At 40.1% G+C, this 24,589-nt stretch overlaps 2 protein-coding genes across 3 annotated transcripts in view; one reads left to right on the forward strand and one right to left on the reverse strand.

Moving 5' to 3' along the window:
• The window catches only part of LOC139753315 (uncharacterized), a 44,456-nt gene extending 34,114 nt beyond the window's left edge, over positions 1-10,342 (forward strand). Inside the window, exons 14-17 of the mRNA XM_071669628.1 lie at positions 190-330; positions 493-618; positions 2,124-2,300; positions 5,762-10,342. Of these exons, the coding sequence (XP_071525729.1) occupies positions 190-330; positions 493-618; positions 2,124-2,300; positions 5,762-5,989 (672 nt within the window). The 3' untranslated portion in view covers positions 5,990-10,342. The remainder of the gene's footprint in view (positions 1-189; positions 331-492; positions 619-2,123; positions 2,301-5,761) is intronic.
• A 129-nt stretch (positions 10,343-10,471) lies between these two features.
• LOC139753314 (uncharacterized) overlaps positions 10,472-24,589 on the reverse strand; it is a 57,337-nt gene continuing 43,219 nt past the window's right edge. For both annotated transcript variants that reach the window (XM_071669626.1, XM_071669627.1), the window contains exons 14-18: positions 18,592-18,698; positions 17,005-17,107; positions 14,579-14,712; positions 12,451-12,628; positions 10,472-10,956 (exon numbers count right to left, since the gene is read on the reverse strand). In XM_071669626.1, the coding sequence (XP_071525727.1) occupies positions 10,831-10,956; positions 12,451-12,628; positions 14,579-14,712; positions 17,005-17,107; positions 18,592-18,698 (648 nt within the window). In that variant the 3' untranslated portion in view covers positions 10,472-10,830. The remainder of the gene's footprint in view (positions 10,957-12,450; positions 12,629-14,578; positions 14,713-17,004; positions 17,108-18,591; positions 18,699-24,589) is intronic.

The following is a 24,589-nucleotide window of genomic DNA, read 5'->3' on the forward strand; positions in this document are numbered from 1 at the left end:
TGGATTCTGGACAACATTCATTTTCCCAACATTACAAACACCATTTCAGCATACCACAAGACCCATCAATGCCCAAGATGCAACTCCACCCTACACATTTATGTATCTTGACACATAATCGTTAGTCCCTCCATCCTGTAGTCTGAAACTATCAACGATCTCATTTCTGAAATGGTACCTCACTAACAGCTACATCGGATCCAGGCTGAAAATGCGGATGGTATACGCGAACATGTGGCAAGAGATGTAGCTCGCCTAGACCAGCGCCTCGGTGAGGTCGAGACCAAGATCAAACAACAAGATGAGCGGCTTGATAACAAGTTAAAGACTGTGAGTGTCATTGAAACACTGACAATTATGTTTTCTGCAGGTAATATGTAAAGGGAAGCACACAGGAGGATAGCTGTCCACATGATCATGCTGTACCAGCATCTGTGATAATCCTGGTACCTAAACGAAACTGACTGTCTTTGTCTTTATTCTTGTTGACAGTCCAAGGCCGAGGACCAAGAGGCCAGCACCATTATGGGTGACAAGATGCAACAGAAGATTGACACTGTTATCTTCAGCCAGGATCGCCTTAAGAAACAAGTTGATTCACTGCAGAACAAAGTTCAGGTGAGGAGAAAGTACATGATATGCAAGTGTTATTTCATTGCTTAAAAATGGCCATGTAGGCAAAATGAGATGAATGAAATGAGAATAAAGGGACCTGTTGATTTACACATATCTTATTTACCTCATTTTTAGAATACTGCACATGGCCCATTTACACCTTTTAATTTATATGAGTGTAAGTTTGGAATAATGTGATCATCATTGGGCTGGCAGAATGGTGATGTGGCATAGCCATTGCTGTGCAAGAAGTGTGCTCTCGCTACATTTGACAAGGATGATCTAAACACAGAACAGAGTTCAAAGGTAGCCCAAAATTTCCCAGCTCAAATCAGGTGCTATAAATAAATCTACCATGAGAAGACAATGAAGGCTAAACAGGCAACACTGAATTTCTTTTTGAAGAAAAAGGACACTTGTATGGAGGACCAGACATCAACATCTAGTGACATAATAGCTGAAGTTATTCGACCATCAACACCACCTTTAACAACTACTTCACCTGACCCAGGTGACCCCCTTTCCCAGTAATTCCTCCCTCTCCATAAGCATACACGAGCAATTCAAAAATGGGAGTAGACATAACTGTTGGAATTTGTTACTTTGTTTTTATTGATATAATTAATTGTACTGACTGTATATTGTAGTATCTTATATTTCCTGGTAAGTGTATACTGTAGTTCTTTACTGGTATAATATTTGGTACAGTCTGTCTATCTATATTATATCTCTGAGGCCTGTCCCTAACTGGACTTCCTCAAGGGGATGGCCCCGGCAATAGTCTCCACAGCTAGTGAACTCATGCTGCTTCATCGCCTTTATTGCTCCATCCTTAACAGGCCACTGGCAGAGGGTAACTCTAGCACAGTGTTTACAGAGGCTCCTACCAAACGTTTCTACAGACTACTACTTGCTTTATATTAGGTTCCTATCTACTATTTCTGTCAAGAGTTTCTACCTAATGCTCTTGCCTAATGTTCTTATTACTACTACTTTCTATTGCTCCTACCATTTTGCCAAAAGGCAGGGCTAGCACACAGTGCTCTCTGCTGGAAAATGCAGAGTTAGGAAGAAAGAGCTGTGTGAATTAGGTGTTGTCAAGTTTTATGTATTATGAGAGACTGTAGTTTGTCTGTAGACAGAATGCCAACAGTCCATGTGTGGGTGAGACAATAAGAAAAGACAGCTACCTGGGTCAGGGTAATGCAACTTGACAACCACTGAAGTGCTGGCTTACTACACAGCTGTCACTAACCCTCCCAATTAATTACTACCTATTTGGTACTCTAATTATAACAAAACCTAATCTCCATTATTTACATGATTTGATTTATGTGACTATTTTCAAGAGCACAACTGTCACATATATATAGAGAGGTATTTGTAGATAACACAAATGATAAATGTACAAGCAATCCTAAATTTGGCAGAGCAAGACATGTGATACCAATAATGGGTAAATCAAACCTTGGGTTGCTATAGGCTTAGCATTCACCTTAATGTTGCAGGACACTCCGAAGGGCCTGGGTACTCTGAAGGAGGACATGGATCAGATAGAGGAAAAGCTGGTCAAGAAGATTGACCAAGAGAGGAAGGAAAGGATGGACGATGTCAAAGAAATTCGTAGTGACATTGATCGCATCATCGGCAAGGAAGAGAAGAATGTTGCTGCTGTGTCAAGCTTAGTAAGTGATATGGGTATGAAGAGCACCTTGATGAATGGTGGGATGTGATGAGTAATCTGATGAGTGGTTTGTGAGCAACCTGTTGTGCATATAGTAGGTGACCTGATAATTGTTTTGAGTATGTTATTGTGGTGTTGTGAACAACATGATGAGTTTTCTGGTTATGGTGATTAAACTGTTCAGTGTAGTGGGTGTGGAGATTAACCTGATGAGAGGTGTGGTAGTGTGAAGAAAAATCTGATGAGTGTTGTAGGTAAGGGAAGCAACCTGGTAATTGTTGTGGGTATGCTGATCAACGTGGTGAGTGTCATGAGTAAAGTAAGCAACCTGGTGAATGTTGTGGGTATGGTGAGCAACTTGGTGAATGTTGTGAGTATGGTGATCAACCCAGTGAGTGGTATAGTATAGTGTGAAAAGCATCTTGGTGAGTGTTGTGTGTAAGGTGAGCAACCTAGTGAGTGGTGTGGGTATGGTGATCAACCTGGTGAGTGGTGTGGTATAGTGTGAAGAGCAATCTGGTGAGTGCTGTGGGTAAGGTAAGCAACCTGGTGAGCATCATGAGAAAGGTAAGCAATCTGGTGAGCATCATGAGAAAGGTAAACAGCCTGGTGAATGTTGAGGGTATGGTGAGCAACCTGGTGAGTGTTGTGGGTATGTTGATCAACTCAGTGAGTAATGTGGTATAATGTGAAGAGCAACCTGTTGAGCATTGTGAGTATGCTGAGCAACCCAGGAAGTGTGAGTATGGTGAACAACCTGGTGAGTGTTGTGGGTATGGTGATCAACCAAGTGTGTGGGGTGGTACAGTGTGAAGAGCAACCAGGTGAGTATTGTGAGTAACATGAGCAACCTGGTGAGTGGCACTGTACATAGAGAGCACCAAGATGGCATGGTGTGTAACAGTCACTGTAGGAGACAAAATTCATGGATAACACATTAGCTGGCATTGTGTCACAGGCTCAGAGAATGGCAGAGTGTATGGAAAACCCTAAAAATGGCACTGAACACCCAGAGGATTATGGGTAGGCAAACAGATGGAGAGCACTGAGAGCCGCATTGTATCCTGCGGTAGAGACATGCCAGTCTCACTGAACACAGGGGTACTGTGGTAGTAAAACAGACAGGGAAGGGAAAACTGTAACATTGTAAAAATGGGACATTGTGAATAGTTAAATAAACGGAAAACTGTAACAATGTAAATATGGGAAAGTGTAGGTAGTTATGTAGTTGGGATGCAATGTGAAGAGTACTGTGTACATTTGAGGCTCTGTGGGTGGCAGTGAATGTGGGGGTAATGTGGACAGAATGGTAGACAGGCAGCTTCATAAATACCTATCTTTACTGTAAAAGGAGGGAGTTTTACACCCATGGAGTCCCACCTCTTGAAGATACTCTATCATACTACTTTTTAAAATACTGTATGCTGTCCATGCTTACTATTTCCCCATTCAGTCTATTCCATTCTTATACTAAAAAGGTACATCTTTACAACTTTTTTAACAAGTTTAACAATGAATTTCATGTTATGACCTCTGGTAGTTCTATCCCTACATCTTCTAAAGAACTTTTCAGTGACTACATCATTCTGGTTAGCAAAGATATGATCAAGTCACCATTCACTCTTCTCTTGTCCATGGTGGGCAAATTTCAGGCCTTCAGCCTTTTCCTGGATCTCAGTTCTTCTGCCCTCTCCTGCATTTTCTATGTTAGCAGTATGTGTTTCTTCACGAGCAATGACCAATCTTGAGGAGGCAACTTCTATTTTTTGGCCTGATGTAGGATATGAACTGCTTGCTTCCTTATCTAATAATTGCCAGCGGACAGATTGACTCCATATTATTCTCCAAATGTGGAACTCTGGGAACAGGATAAGGACAATGTCAACACCCTAGTTCTCCTCACACACAGATTCCTTCACTTTACCTCCGGCTTAGATAATATTCATACTGGGCCTTCTTTCATAGTGTCCCATCCACATTACTTTACACTTACTCATGTTAAATTTCATTAACCTTGCATCAGATCAACTTTGAAGTTACCTACTAGAAACTTGTCCCTATGACTTTCCATCTCCAAGAGAGTCCAAATTCCCAAGGTCTATTTCTTTATGACTGAAAGTCCCTATCATGAGTACTTTAACATTTCTGAAAGCTGTGTGTTTTACTGCTTCAATATCCTGAGTGTTCCTTCAATGTTATCATAACATAGGTATTAATTTATTTGTTACACATGACAGCTAGAGACCAAATGTGAACGAATGTGGCCTTTTTGCGTTTTCCTGGCACTACCTCACTGAAGCATGGGTAGTGATGTTTCCTGTGGGGCAGGGTAGTGCCATGAATGGATGAAGGCAAGTAAGTGGGAACATGTACATGAGTATATATGTATATGTCTGTGTTTGTGTATGTCTGTGCATACGTTGATATCTATATGTATACATATGTATATGTGCATGTGTAGGCATTTATGTATATATATGTATACATGGGTGGATGGGCCTTTCTTTGTGTGTTTCCTGGTGCTTCCTTGCTGACGTGAGAAACAGCGATTAAGTATGATAATAATAATAAATTCATTTATTTATTTATTATACTTGATCAACGTTTCCTGCGTCAGTGAGGTAGCGCCAGGAAATAGAAATGGAATGACCCATCCACTCATATACACATATACATAAAAATGCCCATACACGTACATATACATACATATACACATACATATCAACATATACATACACAGACATATACATATATATACATGTACATATTCATACTTTTTTGCCTTCATCCATTTCCAGCACCACCCTGCCTCACAGGAAACAGCATCGCTACCCCCCACTTGAATGAGGTAGTGCCAGGAAAAAAAAAAAAGAGGCCACACTCTTTCACTCAGTCTCTAGCTGTCATGTGTAATGTATGGGAACCACAGCTCCCTATCCACATCCATGCCCCAAAGACCTTTCCATTGTTTACCCGATGTTTCACATGCCCTGGTTCAGTCCAGTGACAGCACGTTGATCCGGTATAACATATTTGTTTGCTATAATTCTTTAAGCAGTAATATATGGTCAGCACTACTATATATTTCTTTCTTACAGTTACCTTTCCCATTTCATTTTCTGAAATTTCAGGGTCTCTTAATAGGGCCAATGCTCCTCCTCTTTTGTCTTCTATTTCCTTCCGTGCACCAAAGATCTTATCTCCAGTAGGTTGTGTCCTCACTACTACATCAAATGTTTTGGGCACTATGAACTGCATTAAATGCAGGAGAACTATGGTTGGAATAAACATGTTGCATAGTTGGTGAAAATGTACATGGAAGCATTGGAGGTGGTAGTGCAAATGGGGATTAGCAGGGGGTTTAGGTCGATTATGTAGGTTATATTAAAAGGGTGGAGATGTGTGATATACAAGGCATGTAACAATGCCAGAAGCATAACCACCATCATCTCACCTACCTAGGCACGACTGAATCAAGACGTGGATGAGACACAAACTGGAGTGAAAAAGCTGGCAGAGGCTGTGTTTGTGGTGAGGACGACCCTGGCAGAGAAGATCAAGGATGAAAAGAAGCTGAGGGAACAGGAGAGCACTATCCTGCAACGTGATGTGGATCGTCTCAACATTAAATACAACGAACTCAGGGAAAAGATAAAGACCACCTCCAGAACCACTGCTGCTGCTTCATAACTTCCATTACCTTAACATAATTTGATTCCTAAGGTGATTTCCAGGATGATTTTACTTCATTATATATATCTGAGAACTGGTGCAAGACATACGTATCTATACATTTTTTATTTTTTTTCCTATTTTCTTATTATACTTTGTCGGTCTCCCGCATTAGCGAGGTAGCGCAAGGAAACAGACGAAAGAATGGCCCAACCCACCCACATACACATGTACATACATAAATGCCCACACATACACACATATACATACCTATCCACTTCAACGTATACATACATATATATACACAGACATTATTTATATCTATTATACTTTGTCGCTGTCTCCTGCATTAGCGAGGTAGCACAAGGAAACAGACGAAAGAATGGCCCAACCCCCCCGCATACACATGTATATACATACACGTCCACACATGCACATATACATACCTATACATTTCAACGTATACATACACGGACATATACACATTCCCATGAGTCCACGGGGAAAATGAGACACAATAAGTTCCCAAGTGCACTTTCGTGTAATAATCACATCATCAGGGGAGACACAACGAGAAATATAAGTCAGTTGATATGCATCAAAGAGACGAAGCTAGGACGCCATTTGGTAAAACATGTGATTGTCCAAAACATACGATGTACATAATTCATACTTGCTGCCTTTATTCATTCCCGCCACGACCCCGCCACACATGAAATGACACCTCCCTCCCCCCACACACACATGAGGTAGTGCTAGGAAAAGACAACAAAGGCCACATTCGTTCACACTCAGTCTCTAGCTGTCATGTGTAATGCAATGAAACCACAACTCCCTTTTCACATCCAGGCCCTACAAAACTTTCCATGGTTTACCCCAGACGCTTCACATTCCCTGGTTCAATCCACTGACAGCACATCGACCCCAGTATACCACATTGTTCCAATTCACTCTATTCCTTGCATGCCTTTCACCCTCCTGTATGTTCAGGCCCTGATCGCTCAAAATGTTTTTCACTCTATCCTTCCACCTCCAATTTGGTCTCCCACTTCTCGCTCCCTCCACATCTGACACATATATCCTTTTTGTCAATCTTTCCTCTCTCATTCTCTCTTTGTGACCAAACCATCTCAATACACCATCTTCTGCTTTCTCAACCACACTCTTTTTATTACCACACATCTCTCTTACCCTTTCATTACTTACTTGATCAAACTATCTCACACCACATATTGTCCTCAAACATCTCATTTCCAACACAACCACCCTCCTCCGCACAACCCTATCTAACGCCCATGCCTCTCAACCATATAACATTGATGGAACCACTATTCCTTCGAACATACCCATTTTTGCTCTCCGAGATAACACTCTCACCTTCTGTACATTCTTCAATGCTCCCAGAACCTTTGCCCCCTCCCCCACCCTGAGACTCACTTCTCCTTCCATGGTTCCATCTGCTGCCAAATCCACTCCCAGGAAGTGAAGTCTTCCTCCAGTTTTTCTCCATTCAAACTTACCTCCCAATCTTCTGTTTTCCCTTTTAGAAAGTTAAAATACAGGGAGGGGAGGGTTTTTAGCCCCCCGCTCCCATCCCCTTTAGTCACCTTCTATGACACGCAGGGAATGCGTGGGAAGTATTCTTTCTTCTCTATCCCCAGGGATCTATGAGTATATAAGTAATTAATCTATGAACGGCATACTGGAAAAAATATGATTTTATTTCAACTGTAAATGGTATGAATCATTATTTTCAGAAATGTATCTTATAATATTAAAAAAGTATAAATAAAGTATTATAGCAATCCTCTCTACATGAACTTCAAAAGGAAATAAGTGAGGGTAAATCAAGCAAAATACTCTTGAGTAAAGCTGTCAGCACCTGCAGAAAAAAATAAAAGAAAAATTATTGCTATTTAAGATGTCTTATCTAACATTAGGGTTAAGGTAGTAGTTGGGAAGTAGCCACCAACCACGGAGATATATTACTGGTACTACCTGCCTGGGTATTGGGAGGGTTACTGATGGCTGCATAGTGAGCCAGCACTTCAGTGGTTGTAAAGTTGTACTCCTCTGTCTTTTCTTTCTGCCTCACCATATGGGAACTACTGGCATTCTGTTCACAAACACTGGACGACACTTAACTCACACAATTCACTCTTTGTAACTCGAGATTTTCCTACAGTGAGCACTATTAGCTAGTTCTGCTTTTTGGCAGAATGGTACGATCAATAGATAATAGTAGTAGTAGTAGTAGTAATATGTAGGAACATTAGGCAAAATTATTAAGTAAAAGTAGTAGGTAGGAACATTAGGAGGGATCATCTGGTTTAAGCAGTGGGTTGGAATATTTAGTAGACACATTAGGTAGTAATAGTCAGTAGGAACATTAGGTAGGAGTCTCTAGAAATAATGTATGAGAGTTGCCCTTGGCCAGTGGCCTGTTAAGGGTGAGGCAATGAAGGCTAAGAAGCAGCACTGTTGTTCAACAGTTATGGAAAGTCTTTGCCATGGCCACCCCCTTATGGAAAGTTCCCAGAGGGAACAGGTATCAAAAATCTTTCATGTCTATTGCCACTAATAATATGCAGGATGGGGGTTTCAGTAGGTTGAAGCCATCTAACCATCTAAGATATGTTGTGTGAGGTTGGTGTGTAGTGTAGTATTTAGTGGGTATCAGGAGGGTTAGTGACATATGCTTAGTGAGCTAGCACTTTAGTGGTTGCCAAGTTGCACTCTTCTGACCCAGGTAGCTGTCTTTTCTTTCTGCCTCATTAACATGTCCATATTCTGTCCACAAACATACAATCTCTCCTTGTCATGTGTAACAATTAACTCATGTAACTCATTCTTCATAATTCTAGATTTTCCTACTGTGAGCAGTATGCACAAGCCCTACCTTTTGGCAAAATGATAGAAGCAGTAGGTAGGAACATTTAGGCAGGATTATTAGGTATAAACATTAAATAGAAGTAGTAAGTAGGAGCATTAGATAGAAGTCATTAGGAACATTAGTTAGGAGCCTCTGCAAACACCGCAGTAGACTTGCCCTCTGCCAGTGGCCTGTTAAGGGTGAGGAACTAAAGGCTAAGATGTGGCACTGGAGTTCTTTAGTTATAGAGACTCTGTTGCCATGGCCACCCCTTTGAGGGAGTTCCAAACGGAACAGGCATCAGAGATATAGATAGATAGGTGTGTAGTGTAGTGACGGAGTGGTTGGGAATGAGCCATGTTCTCCAGCTAAGTGGGTTATTTAGTTTGATTCTGATGTACATCAATTTTCTCATTGTTTGAATATTAAAGACAGAAGAGCAGTAGGAAGGAGGAGAACTAGGTGGTTTGGAAGGTTTTAGGATTGATATTCTGTAAGATAATTTCCAAATGTTTGGGTTTTGGTGTGCAGCCATGAGCGGTTAGAGATATCTAAGTGCCTGAACTACAACTGGGCTAAAGTATTTATGTAAAAGTCTGATTTGTTGTCAGGGCCTGATGCAGGAGACTTCTTTAAGGATTGTGTTGCTTATATCAGTGGGAGTAAAAGGTGAGTGGGCCACTATTTCTGGGTGAGTTTTTCATGACTCTCCTGTTTAGGGGTGACACACATGGGGTAATGAAAACCATGAGATATTGCACGGCAGTGCGAGAAATCACATAAGAATATGAGGGGACAGTTAATATGAACAAGTGAAAATGCAAGGTAACTTATGAAATGGAATTGATTATTCATGGAGGCATGAGGAACAAGGCAACCAGGAATATGAATGAATAACAGCAAATGGAGGAACAAATGGAAAAACAAAATATGTGGAACACAAAAATCTGGAATAGAGGAACAATTAGAAACATAAAACATAGGAATACACTGGAACCTTACAAGAACTTGGCAAACTAAGGGACAGGATGGAAACATGAAAGTATATATTGGATCATTAAGAAACCAAAGTTAAGACGACATATGATAAAAATAAGGGTAATTGAAGGTATGAAACTCAGAAAGAATTCAGGTGAATGTGAGGAAATATGGTAAACATAAAGGGACCCATTATGTTTACCATGTTTAACATGTAAATATGAGGGATCAGGGGTAACATGAAGGCTTATTGGGAATAAAAAGGGACAAAGAAGAACAAGAAACACACCAGAATGAAACACATGAAAACATATCCATATAGTAATATACAGAACCAATAAGGAACTTGAAGCTAAAAGAAATATAACTTCAAATTAAATCTAAAATCTTTTTGTTGACTTTTGCTTCCAATGATCTGATGCTAGAGGATGCCTCCCAAACCTTAAAGATACTGAATCACAGCCTGAGCATGCCATGCAAAAGTAAGGACTGACTAAACATTTCCAGTGGCCTATTGTCTTCTTTTACATGCTGTGGCAAAAGTTTTCAGTAAAAAAGGAAGACAGAGACACAGTTATGATTTTATAATATCCATGCTCTACATAATAAATGCTGCACCCAATATAGAGAGGGATAAATGAGTATCTATAAATACTAAATGTTTATTTTATGAAAGAAATGTGGAAAAAAATAGTTTATATAAAATGTTTATGATCATTGTATTACATCAGTAATCTACAAGATTAATGAAAAAAGTCACTCATACAAATTAAGAGAAGAAAAGAGTATTGCAATAGCCACTGTTCATTCATCTCAATGAGATTCTACTTCAGTATTTAATTACAAGAAGTACATAGTTTGAGCAAAATAGGAGCAACTACTTCCCAGTATTTCCTTAAGTGTAAGCTATGAAAATGTTAAGATCCATAAATTCAGTCATCCACAAGTTACAAATTAACTGGTAACATATATGATATTAAAGTATAAGTTGTACATCAATGAAGGAATTCTATGTTGTGTCTATTCTAATGACTCTCATTCGATAATTATGCACAAGTATGCATGCAGCCTCATTGCTTCCCCCACAATAATGAGAAGATGAAAACACTGTCATCAGTCGTCCACCTTGTTGAATCTGTTGAATACATCAAATGATGAAGTAAATGCAAGACTGAACACACTTGTTTTGAGTTTATAAGAGATATATCTCTCTATCTATCAGTACATAACTACCTTGTGTCCAACTTCGACAAGAATGGTCACAGCAACACCAGCCATACAATGTTCCAGCAGATCATACTACTCCTACTTGAGCATCTGCCCATTTACTTTTTATAAGAATTACCCCAACCACAGTGCACCAGGAACAAATAAATGGTCTAATATGCTCACATTCACTCTCCAGTAATATGTATCAAAACCATAGTCCCCTCCACAACCTGGCCCAACAGCCCTTTCCAAAGTTTCCTGCAACTGCTCCATTTGCCTTGGTTCAGCCCACTGAGAACACATCATCCCTTGCATACCAAACCTTTCCAATTTACTCTATTCCTTCCATGTCCAAACCCTCCTGCATGTCAGGCTCAGAACCTTCAAAGCATATTTCACTCAATCCTTCCACCTCCTTGGTTTCCCTTTCTTACTTATTCACACCATTTCTGATATGTATACCCTCTTTGTCATCCTCTATTAATATGTCAACACCATTTAACCACATCCTCTTCAACTCTCTCATACGCATTCCTCTTACTATCAAACGTCTCTCATATTCTATCAGTTCTTATTCAATCCATCCTCTCACAATATTAATGTCCTCAAACATTTACTTTCCAACAAATCTACCATCTTTCTCTCCCCCCCCCCTCTCTCTCTCTCTACATAAACATATAATTATATATTTTATTATACTTGATCTCCATTTCCCGCATCAGCGAGGTAGCGCCAGGAAACAGACGAAGAATGATATACATATTAACATAAACAAATATACACACATATACATACACAAACATATACATATATATACAAGTACATATTCATACATACTTGCCTTCATCCAATCCTGGCACTACCCCACCCCAGAGGAAACAAGCTAGAAAAGCTGTTTTTTGAAGATGGCTACACAAGCACATATGAAGTGATTAACAATTGTGAGGGCTTTCTGCCTTGCATTGGACCAGTGACAAGAATAATGTTCACAGAATGTAAGAGAAAATGGCAAAGGAGTGTGGAAGACAGCCTGCTAGAGGTAAGGAATGTGGTGTGGCTTCTAGAGAGGTTATATATATAACCTTTAGCTTTACCTTCATCTTCCTGCAGGAATCCTTGTAACTTCTCAAAATAGTAGAAAGTACTTTACTTCATTATGAAAACAACTATAATTAGATTGATCAATTTTGGTGGGTGCATTCAGTACAACTTATGGATAACCGAAGTATGAAGTAAATGCTACATAGGTAAATCTTTTAGATAAATTGAAATAGAAGTGAACTTAATACAGCACATCATAAATTACAGGTACAAGTTAAAGAATGTAAGCTACAATTACAGATTTTGTAAAGGCAACTCTTCATTTGGAAGAAAAAGACAGTTGCATTTGGTCACTGTCGTACAATTCTAAATCACATACCTCAAAGCCAGCCTGTTTGACCTCATGAGCCCTGACTACATGGGTGAGACCATTTTTCTGGAGGAAGCTGTCAAAGGCAGAACGATTAAATACACATGCAGTCTGTCTTTTTTCGTTGTAAGCAAATCCTCTGTTTTGTGCCAGTTGCCCTTGGATGGTATCATTCATGTCTTCAGCTCTGGAAACAAAAGAAAAGGTAAGAAGAAGTAGTTTGGAGACGAGAAAAAAGTTACATTCAAGATATCAAGGTCTGGAGTTGGGAAAATGTCTCTATCATGGGGCTCTCTGATTGTCTTGTCAAAACCTCCTTGAGGGAAGTCATCATGTCTGATTTTCTGAAACTAATATACACTATATCAAAGCCAGGTTCTTCCTTCATCTTCACTAGTGACTTGCACTTTATAACCCTACAATCACATGTCATTTGTGGGAAGTTAAAGGAAGAGTGACTGGAAGCATCTTAGCCATCTTCTCCCTGACTGCCTATAACAAGAGCACTGCCTTGTTTCCATAATTTTTTGACTTTTCAGTAGTAATATACAGTCTTTTCGAGTTCTTCGGTATGATGGAGTGTGAAGAGCAAAAGCAAAACGCTGATCTGTTGATAAAAATGAGATAAATATGCAAATACTGTAGAGCAGTGGTTCTCAAACACTGCACTACTGTGGTCTGCAGACCACTACTGGTTCCAAGTTAATTCTCTACTAGTTCATGCACCTCCCAACAGAATATAACTATCTTCTTGTAATTACCTTCCATACAAGGAAGGAGTTCTAAACTCATGAGACCCTGTGTCCTGAACTTTTTAAGCCATCAAGTAGCATTTTAAACCTTTGTAAACTGCTAGTATTTGCCATCTCACTGGTTGATTTATTTCAACCATCCAAAACCCTATCACTAAGCTTCTTAACATCCTTTCTAACTAGCTTTTTACCCAGGTTTTTTCTTCATGGTCTTCCATTATGATCACTATCATCCAACATTATACCTTCCATTTGCCTATGGTGAATTGCAACAACAATGGAGTCTGTTTACATCCCTTTGCAAGGTGTTGCAATTCTCCTCATTTTGCATGCGTCTCCTGTCCCATACATCATCTGCAATCACACTCAGGTAGGAGTCCATACCTTCTGGTTAGTCATTCAAAAACAAAAAGAGTAAGTCCAACATGAGAACCCAGCAGTGCAACAAAGGTGACCACCTATCTGGAAAAGTCTCCTCTAAAATGTGTCCTTTATTCCCTTCCACTAAGACGATTTATCCATCAGAGTACCTTCCCATTATTCCTGTCTGATCTAGCTTCTTGATCAGCCTCCCATGTGTGTAGAGTTGAATGCTTTCTGGTAGTTCAGATGTGGGCAGGAGAGTGTAGGTACTGTACAGTGCTGTAGTTAACAGGAATTTTGATTTCCACAAAAATCACTGGATCAAATAAGGAAAACTGGGGTTATCTAGCAAACATTTATGTGATTGGTAATGTGAGGTCAGGTGGGTGGCAGTGTAAAGGGTCCATGTTTGAATCTCCTGCCACTAGACAGATGTTAAGTAAAGCCCATGCTTAGTATTGGAATGAAATACTTCCCACGTATTCCCTGCATGTTGTAAAAGGCAACTGGGGGGGGACTGGAAATCCTCCCCTCCCGTTTTTTTAATTTTACAAAAGAAGGAACAGAGAAGGGGGCCGAGTGATGATATTCCCTCTAAGGCTTAGTCCTCTGTTCTGAACGCTACCTCGCTAATGCGGGAAATAGCGAATATGTATAAAAAAAAACACATTGTGAGAAAGGGAGAATGATGAAATAAACTTATTTGCAAACATAACCACACAATGAAATTTGCAATATACTTAAAAACGCTGACGTAGTTTATCATATGGGTTCCTTGAATAGATACGTCAACTTTCTACAATTATCAATCTTCTGGAAACCTCTGATCCTGTGCATTTCAGACATGGGAAAATCAAACTTTTAATAATTACAACAAAGTCTTTAAGTCTTCACTATATCAAAGTCTTTAAGATGGAAGTTTCAAGTGATCAAAATTCCATAGTAACATGGAATCCTATTTCATATACTGTACATGAGGAACACATGAAAAGAAAATCATAAATGAGAAATATCACACTTACGCAACAGGATCATTCCACATCATTTGCCAAGCTAAGTTACTCTGGGCCTCAGGATTTGGTAAAGGACAAGGAATTTTATCAAGCTCATTCAAATTTCCATCTAATTTGGGAATTCCACCATGGATACAGAATATCTGAAAAAGAATTGAAAAACAATTAACTTTTACTTCTTACAAAAACTGATGAGGCTGATACTGTAAATTATAAATACACAAAAATAATTAAAGGTGCATATATAAGTATACATGGGTATGTGGGCCCGTAAACTGACAGGCAAGGAGAGAATGCTGAAAGTCAATCTGCTGAAAGGGCCAGCTGGTGGAATATCTGATTACTTTTTGGTGGAAATGATTGAGAGTTTGTAGTGTCTTAAGGAAAAGATGAAATGACATGATATGCACAGACAAACAGATTGGGAATGAACAATAAGATTTCAAAGAGTGGTACGGGATGGGTGGATCAGGTGTTAGCTTTGAAAAATATACGTAAAAATTGCTTAGAGCACCAGAATGATCTGTGAGTGGCATTTATGGATCTGGAAAATGCGCAAGACAGGGGTCAAATGACAGAGATGATTTGTGAAATGTGCTATGAAATACGGTGTGGAAGGAAAGCAATTAAAAGCAGTGAAGAGTTTTTAAAAAGAGAGTAAGGCATGGTTGAGAAGGTAGAGATGAAGGTAAGTGGTTCAAGAAGTTGGATCTATGGCAGGGGTGTGTGATATCACCATGGCTGTCTAATCTGTTTATGGATGGGATGGTGAAGGAGGTGACTGCAAGGGTCTTGGAGAGAGGAACAGGTATGCAGTCTGCTGCAGAAGGATACTGGAAGGTGAGTCAGCTGTTTGCTGATGATACAGCATGGGTAGATTTCAAATGAGAAACAGCAGGGGCTGGTGTCTGAGTTTGGGAGTATATGTAAAAGAAGAAAGTTGAGAGGATATGTGAATAAAAGCAAAGTTATTAGGTTCAGCAGTAAAAGAGACAAGTTCTTTGGAGAGCAAGTTTGAAGTGAGAGAACTTGGAGGAACTGGATTGTTTTAGATACTAGGGAGTGGATATGGCAATGAATGGAAACAGGGGAACTGAAGAAAGCCATGGGGTGGGTGAGGGTGCAGATGTCTTGAGTGCACTGAGAAGAAATGTGTGGAAAGAGAGGTCACTGTCTTTAAGGGCAAAGATGGGTATGTCTGAAGGAGCAATAGTCCAGTTGGTTTTGCATGGATGTAAAGTATGGGCCTCAGAAAAAATGTAAAAGACGGGTGAATGTGCTAGTTATGAAATGTTTAAGGCCAATATGTGGATTAAGGAGGGTTCACTGAACAAGAAATGACTGGTTAAGAGAGAGGCGTGGTAATAGGAGGAGTATTCTTGACAGAACTGAAACTGGCATACCGAAATAGTTTGGTCACAAGGACAGGATGAGTAAGGTAAAGATGACTAACGGTGTACATGTCAAAAGTGTAAGGAACAAGGAAAAAGGGGAACCAAGTGAGAGGGGGAAGGGCGGAGTGAAAGATGCTTTAAAGGTTTATGGCCTGAACAGCATTGTAGTTTACAAGGGATGACATATGAAGGACATGGTAGGAAGTTTGGGGAACCAAAGAAAGGTCTGTGGGGACTACTTGTGAACAGAGGGCATTTGGTCTTGGTTTACTATACAAGTATGCTGGAGAGTGAACATGAGCAAATGAGGCCATTTCTTCATCTGTTCCTGGTGCTACCAAGCTAATGGAAGAAATGGCAAACATGTACAAAAAGAAAATAATACTGATATCAATAACTATAGCATACACACATATGAATGTATATTTGTACTCAGACTCCACCTGCATAAGGTTATACTGAGTGTGAAAAGTCGACTTCAGCAAGGATGTATCATAATCAATGAATGAAAAGAAGTACAGTCTGGACAAACAACATCTTACTCTAGAGGAGCCCACCACTTCCTTACTCCTGTTTGGAGCACAGCCTTATAGCTGCATGAGCAATAAATATGGTTCTTGGGTTACATTGAGTGGGGGAAAAAAATGACTTCTTGAAATACTGCTAAAAATCATAAAAAGGTTACAATGCACATTATTCATTTTTAAACTGACATATCTTTACCGAATTAACTGACCATCAAGTATAACAATTAATATCTCCTTAGCTATTCAACACAGAAGCCATTTCGCTCTATAGCTGAATCATTTTCATTATTGTCTGGATCTCCAGAATGTTGCTTATGAATTTCTTTCACTGTTCAAAAGCAAATGCATATGAGCACTCTCCGTACTTTTTGATACCAGCAAATGAAAAGAAGTATCAATTAACTACAATTTTTCAGTGAAAACCTCAAAGGCCTTTCAATGTACCTATACAGTCACTGAATAATGGTGATAATGCTGATAATACAATACTATTAGTGGAAAAAAGACCTCTTACCTTTTTATCAACAACAGCAGCAAGAGGCATACAATCAAACACATCATTTACAGCATTCCAAACACTTATCCCAAGGCGTTCACCAAACTTCCTTACACATTCCCTGCCGGAAGAAATTGGGATTATAAGAATTTCTCACCTCTATCATTATCATCAATACACATCACAAATGATCATTATCCTTTTAAAATTTTTTCTTTACATCATTTATTATATTTCTCTCTTTTATACATATTCGCCACTTCCCACATTAGTGAGGTAGCATTAAGAACAGAGAATTGAGCCTTTGAGGGAATATTATCACTTGGCCCCTTTCTCTGTTCCTTCTTTTGGAAAATTAAAGACGAGAGGGGAGGATTTCCAGCCCCCCGCTCCCTCCCCTTTTAGTCGCCTTCTACGACACGCAGGGAATACGTGGGAAGTATTCTTTTATCTGTCTTCCCATAATTACACCAGAACCTGTTTCTGAAAGAGTCCTATTATTACCCAAGACCAATTTCATATGGGTTCTTACTGCTCAACTCTTTGACACACTCAGAAGCAGGGACTGGATGTACTCTTTTCAAGCGAGTTCTCTGACAAGACTGTACTCTGTTTCATCAACTGATGATGATACAGCCTCACAACCTCACCAAAAGAAACTTTTCTGTCACAGCATAATCTCAAGCATTTTTTTCTCATACTTGATTGCTATTTCCCATATTAGCAAGTTAGCTCCAGGAACATACTAAGAAAGGCCATATCCACTCACATCCATTCTCTAGCTGTCATGTATATTGTATTAAAACCACAGTCCATAGTTTATCCCAGATGCTTCACATGCCCTGGTTCAGTTCACTGACAACTGACACAAGCAAGGCATGTGGTGAGCATGCGTTTTTGGCAAAATCTCTCCTCAGGTATTCACACTAAACCCAAGTAGAGAACCAACCATGATGTAGATTTCATGTGTGGGAAAGGTTTTAGTTGGAAAACAGTGAGAAATGTGAAGTAATGGAAATGTACAATGGAGAATTTACAAAAAATACCGTGGTACATGTAGGAAATTTGTTGTAATAGGCATACAAACAAGTAACATATTTCTTAGCAAACACATATAACTTGCTGACTTATGAGGTGGCCAAACCAACTTAAATCTTTAAGCCAATGTTCTTAACACATTACTACTGCATAGCTGAAACTATAATGAGAGGATACCTAGTGTACAGCATCTGGAGAAGGTTCTGCATATAACATTCCACTTTGAATAAGGACACAATAGTCATTAAGAAAATTAAAAAATTGAAAAGTTACTTTTTTTTTCTTTCAAACTATTCGCCATTTCCCGCATTAGCGAGGTAGCGTTAAGAACAGAGGACTGGGCCTTTGAGGGAATATCCTCACCTGGCCCCCTTCTCTGTTCCTTCTTTTGGAAAATTAAAAAATAACGAGAGGGGAGGATTTCCAGCCCCCCGCTCCCTCCCCTTTTAGTTGCCTTCTACAACACGCAGGGAATACGTGGGAAGTATAATAATTCAAATTTTCATTAGCATACAACTCAAGATAATTGCATTCTGAACAACCCCATGACACATAAATAAAACTTACTCTTTGAATGTAAACATTTGCTGAATGTCTCTCACTTCATGGTTCCCTCGCAGAAGGAAGAACTTTGATGGGGCCTGAAGTTTCTGGGCAAACAAGTAAGACACCACCTGCATAAAATCATCTTTAAGTGATAATCAAAACTACTGGACTAAGAATAGTGAAACTCATTCTGCTGGTATGATTTTCATTTAAGATCATTAAAATCAATACAATGCAAACACAGTAAGTGAAATATAAAGTGCTTTATAACAACCTATTTGTATTGTACAGGGAGGGAGTTTTCCTTTTGGGACCCATCTTTTGATAATTCATATTTTCCGTTTCCTTGTGAAAAAGAAAAGAGAGGCCTTTGGGAGTTGTATGAGAGAAAGCAGCAAGAAGTCAAGAGCAAGGTGCATGGGTTGAGAAACAGGGCAAATGAGAGTTGTGGTGAGAGAGCATCATTAAATTTTAGGGAGAATAAAAAGATATTTTGGGAGACGGCAGATAATGTGTGAAAGAAACAAGAACAAATAGAAACATAAGTGAAGGGGGGAAAAGGGGACATGATAACAGGTAGTTATGAAGTGATGAGGAGATGGAATGGGTATTCTACTGGATTGTTGAATGTGTATGATGATGGACTGGTTGGGTTGGGTAGGTATGCGAAAAGAAAGGCAGGGATTGTGGTTTGATGAAAAGAGAAGTGGTGGTGAAAGCCTTGTGTAAGAAGAAATGAGGCAAAATAACTGAGATGGATGGTACTGCAGATGAATTCATTAAAAAAGGGGGGCTGACTGTGTTGTTGGTTGGTAAGGATATTCAATGCATGTATATCGCCACTGTATAAAAGCATGGGGGATAAAGGTGAGTGTTGAAAGTACAGGGGCATAAGTTTGTTGAGTACACATGGTAAGTTGTATGGGAGGGTAGTGATTGAGAGGGTGAAGGCATTTACAGAGCATGACTGGGGAGGAGCAGAGCCGTTTCAGAAATTGTTGAAGACATGGATCAAGTGTTTGCTTTAGGGAATGTGTGAGAGAAGTACTTAGAAAAACAGATGGAATTGTATGTGGCATATACGGGTCTGGGGAAGGCACATGATAGGGTTGACAGAGATGCTCTAGGGAAGATCTTTAGAATGTATGGTTTGGAAGGTAAGCTGCTAGAAGCAGTGAGAAGCTTTTACTGAGGGTGTCAGACATGTGTACAAGCAGGAAGAGGTAAGAGTAAATGGTTCCAAGTCAATGTTGGTATGCAGCAGGGATGTGCGAAGTCCCCATGGTTGTCTAATTTGTTTATGGATAGGGTGCTGAGGGGGTAGAATGTAAGAATCTTGGAGAGAGGGGCAAGTATGGAGTCTCTGGCGGATGAGAAGGACTGGGAAGTGAATCACTTAATGTTCACCGATGATACAGCATTGTTGGCAGATTGAAGAGAGAACCTGCAGAATTTTGAGACTGAGTTCAGATGAATGTGTGAAAGGAGAAAGTTAAGAATGAATGTGACTAAAAGCAAGGTTATTAGGTTCAGGAAGGTTGAGGGACAAGTTAGTTGGGAGGTTAGTTTGAATGGATTAAAATTGGAGGAAGTGCAGTGTCTTATATATCTGGGATGGATTTGGCAGCGAAAGGAACCATGGAAGCAGAAGTGAGTCACAGCGGAGGGGAGTTGGTGAAGCTTCTGGGAACACTGAAGAATGTATGGAAAGAGAGAATGTTATCTTGGAGAGGAAAAATGGGTAAGTTTGAAGGAACAGTAATCCCAACTATATTATATGGTTGCAAGGCACAGGCTATAAATAGGGTTGTGCACAGGATGGTGGACATGTCAAAAATTAAATGTTTGAGGACAATATGTGGTGTAAAGTGGTTTGATCGAGTAAGTAATGAAAGGGTAAAGAGGCGTGTGGCATAAATAGGGTGTGGTTGAAAGAGCATAAGAGGGTGTATTGAAATGCTTTGGGCATATGGAGAGAATGAGTGAGGAAAGGCTGACAAAAAGGATATATGTGTTAGAGGTGGAGGGAACAAGTAGAAGCAGGAGACCAAATTAGAGGTGGAGGGATGGAGTGAAAAAGATTTTGAGTGATTAGGGCCTGAACATACAGGAGGGTGAGAGGTGTGCAAGGAATAGAGTGAATTGGAACAGTGTAGTATACTGTGGTCAATGTGCTGTCAATGGACTAAACTAGGGCATGTGAAACACCTGGGGTAAACCATGTGGGGCCTGGATGTGGAGGGGGAGCTGTGGTTTCAGTGCATTACACATGACAGCTAGAGACTGAGTATGAACAAATGTGGCCTTTTTTATCCCTTTTCCTGGTGCTACCTCACTGAAGCAGGGGATAGCAATGCTGTTTCCTGTGGGACGGGGAAGCACCAGGAATGGATGAAGGCAAGCAGTATCAATATGTACATGCATATATATGTATATGTATGTACATGTGTGTGTATGGGCGTTTATTTATATATATATATATATATATATATATATATATATATATATTTTTTTTTTTTTTCATACTATTTGCCATTTCCCGCGTTAGCGAGGTAGCGTTAAGAACAGAGAACTGGGCCTTAGAGGGAATATCCTCACCTGACCCCCTTCTCTGTTCCTTCTTTTGGAAAATTAAAAAAAAAAACAAGAAAGGGGAGGATTTCCAGCCACCCACTCCCTCCCCTTTTAGTCGTCTTCTACGACGCGCAGGGAATACGTGGGAAGTATTCTTTCTCCCCTATCCCCAGGGATATATATATATATATATATATATATATATATATATATTTTTTTTTTTTTTTTTTATACTTTGTCGCTGTCTCCCGCGTTTGCGAGGTAGCGCAAGGAAACAGACGAAAGAAATGGCCCAACCCCCCCCCATACACATGTACATACACACGTCCACACACGCAAATATACATACCTACACAGCCTTCCATGGTTTACCCCAGACGCTTCACATGCCTTGATTCAATCCACTGACAGCACGTCAACCCCTGTATACCACATCGCTCCAATTCACTCTATTCCTTGCCCTCCTTTCACCCTCCTGCATGTTCAGGCCCCGATCACACAAAATCCTTTTCACTCCATCTTTCCACCTCCAATTTGGTCTCCCTCTTCTCCTCGTTCCCTCCACCTCCGACACATATATCCTCTTGGTCAATCTTTCCTCACTCATTCTCTCCATGTGCCCAAACCATTTCAAAACACCCTCTTCTGCTCTCTCAACCACGCTCTTTTTATTTCCACACATCTCTCTTACCCTTACGTTACTTACTCGATCAAACCACCTCACACCACACATTGTCCTCAAACATCTCATTTCCAGCACATCCATCCTCCTGCGCACAACTCTATCCATAGCCCACGCCTCGCAACCATACAACATTGTTGGAACTACTATTCCTTCAAACATACCCATTTTTGCTTTCCGGGATAATGTTCTCGACTTCCACACATTTTTCAAGGCTCCCAAAATTTTTTCGCCCCCTCCCCCACCCTATGATCCACTTCCGCTTCCATGGTTCCATCCGCTGACAGATCCACTCCCAGATATCTAAAACACTTCACTTCCTCCAGCCTCTCACCATTCAAACTCACCTCCCAATTGACTTGACCCTCAACCCTACTGTACCTAATAACCTTGCTCTTATTGACATTTACTCTTAACTTTCTTCTTCCACACACTTTACCAAACTCCGTCACCAGCTTCTGCAGTTTCTCACATGAATCCGCCACCAGCGCTGTATCATCAGCGAACAACAACTGACTCACTTCCCAAGCTCTCTCATCCCCAACAGACTTCATACTTGCCCCTCTTTCCAAAACTCTTGCATTTACCTCCCTAACAACCCCATCCATAAACAAATTAAACAACCATGGAGACATCACACACCCCTGCCGCAAACCTACATTCACTGAGAACCAGTCACTTTCCTCTCTTCCTACACGTACACATGCCTTACATCCTCGATAAAAACTTTTCACTGCTTCTAACAACTTGCCTCCCACACCATATATTCTTAATACCTTCCACAGAGCATCTCTATGGAAATGGTGAAGAGCTTGTAGATTTATGTGCTGAAAAAGGACTGATGATTGGGAATACCTGGTTTAAAAAGCGAGATATACATAAGTATACTTATGTAAGTAGGAGAGATGGCCAGAGAGCGTTATTGGATTACGTGTTAATGGACAGGCGTGCGAAAGAGAGACTTTTGGATGTCAATGTGCTGAGAGGTGCAACTGGAGGGATGTCTGATCATTATCTTGTGGAGGCTAAGGTGAAGATTAGTATGGGTTTTCAGAAAAGAAGAGTGAATGTTGGGGTGAAGAAGGTGGTGAGAGTAAGTGAGCTTGGGAAGGAGACCTGTGTGAAGAAGTATCAGGAGAGACTGTGTACAGAATGGAAAAAGGTGAGAACAATGGAAGTAAGGGGAGTGGGGGAGGAATGGGATGTATTTAGGGAATCAGTGATGGATTGCGCAAAAGATGCTTGTGGCATGAGAAGAGTGGGAGGTGGGCTGTTTAGAAAGGGTAGTGAGTGGTGGGATGAAGAAGTAAGAGTATTAGTGAAAGAGAAGAGAGAGGCATTTGGACGATTTTTGCAGGGAAAAAATGCAATTGAGTGGGAGAAGTATAAAAGAAAGAGACAGGAGGTCAAGAGAAAGGTGCAAGAGGTGAAAAAAAGGGCAAATGAGAGTTGGGGTGAGAGACTATCAGTAAATTTTAGGGAGAATAAAAAGATGTTCTGGAAGGAGGTAAATAGGGTGCGTAAGACAAGGGAGCAAATGGGAACTTCAGTAAAGGGCGTAAATGGGGAGGTGATAACAAGTAGTGGTGATGTGAGAAGGAGATGGAATGAGTATTTTGAAGGTTTGTTGAATGTGTCTGATGACAGAGTGGCAGATATAGGGTGTTTGGGTCGAGGTGGTGTGCAAAGTGAGAGGGTTAGGGAAAATGATTTGGTAAACAGAGAAGAGGTAGTAAAAGCTTTGCGGAAGATGAAAGCCGGCAAGGCAGCAGGTTTGGATGGTATTGCAGTGGAATTTATTAAAAAAGGGGGTGACTGTATTGTTGACTGGTTGGTAAGGTTATTTAATGTATGTATGACTCATGGTGAGGTGCCTGAGGATTGGCGGAATGCTTGCATAGTGCCGTTGTACAAAGGCAAAGGGGATAAGAGTGAGTGCTCAAATTACAGAGGTATAAGTTTGTTGAGTATTCCTGGTAAATTATATGGGAGGGTATTGATTGAGAGGGTGAAGGCATGTACAGAGCATCAGATTGGGGAAGAGCAGTGTGGTTTCAGAAGTGGTAGAGGATGTGTGGATCAGGTGTTTGCTTTGAAGAATGTATGTGAGAAATACTTAGAAAAGCAAATGGATTTGTATGTAGCATTTATGGATCTGGAGAAGGCATATGATATATATATATATATATATATATATATATATATATATATATATATATATATGTGTGTGTATATGAGTGGACGGGCCATTCTTTGTCTGTTTCCTGGCACTACCTCACTGATGCAGGAAACAGTGATCAAGTATAATAAATACAATATATTTCATAATCTTTTTTATTATACATAATCGCTGTTTCCCGTGTCAGTGAGGTAGCACTAGGAAACAGATGAAGAATGGCCCATCCATTCATATACTTGTATATATACATAATACCCATATACGCACATAAACACACTCTGCAAGGAACCTGCTTCTACCTGTCCCTCTTTTTATGTGGTAAAATTTCATTACTATGTGGATCTGTATGGTAGAAAGTGCACCAAAACTTCAGTGGGGGTTGGTGGGTGGGGTAAGTGTGGGTCGTAGTTGGTACACTCCAAGTTCCCATCAACAGGTTGGTCTCACAGTTACTACTGTTGTGTGCTGATCTGTGCTAATTATGCAATTTGGATATACTTGCTACTGTGATTTTCCTGCAACCTACTGTGTTAATATGACATTCAAACTTCCAGCAACATCTACTCCTACCCCGGACAAGCAAC

The sequence above is a fragment of the Panulirus ornatus genome, chromosome 14 (genome assembly GCF_036320965.1).
Source record: "Panulirus ornatus isolate Po-2019 chromosome 14, ASM3632096v1, whole genome shotgun sequence".
Taxonomy (NCBI): domain Eukaryota; kingdom Metazoa; phylum Arthropoda; class Malacostraca; order Decapoda; family Palinuridae; genus Panulirus; species Panulirus ornatus.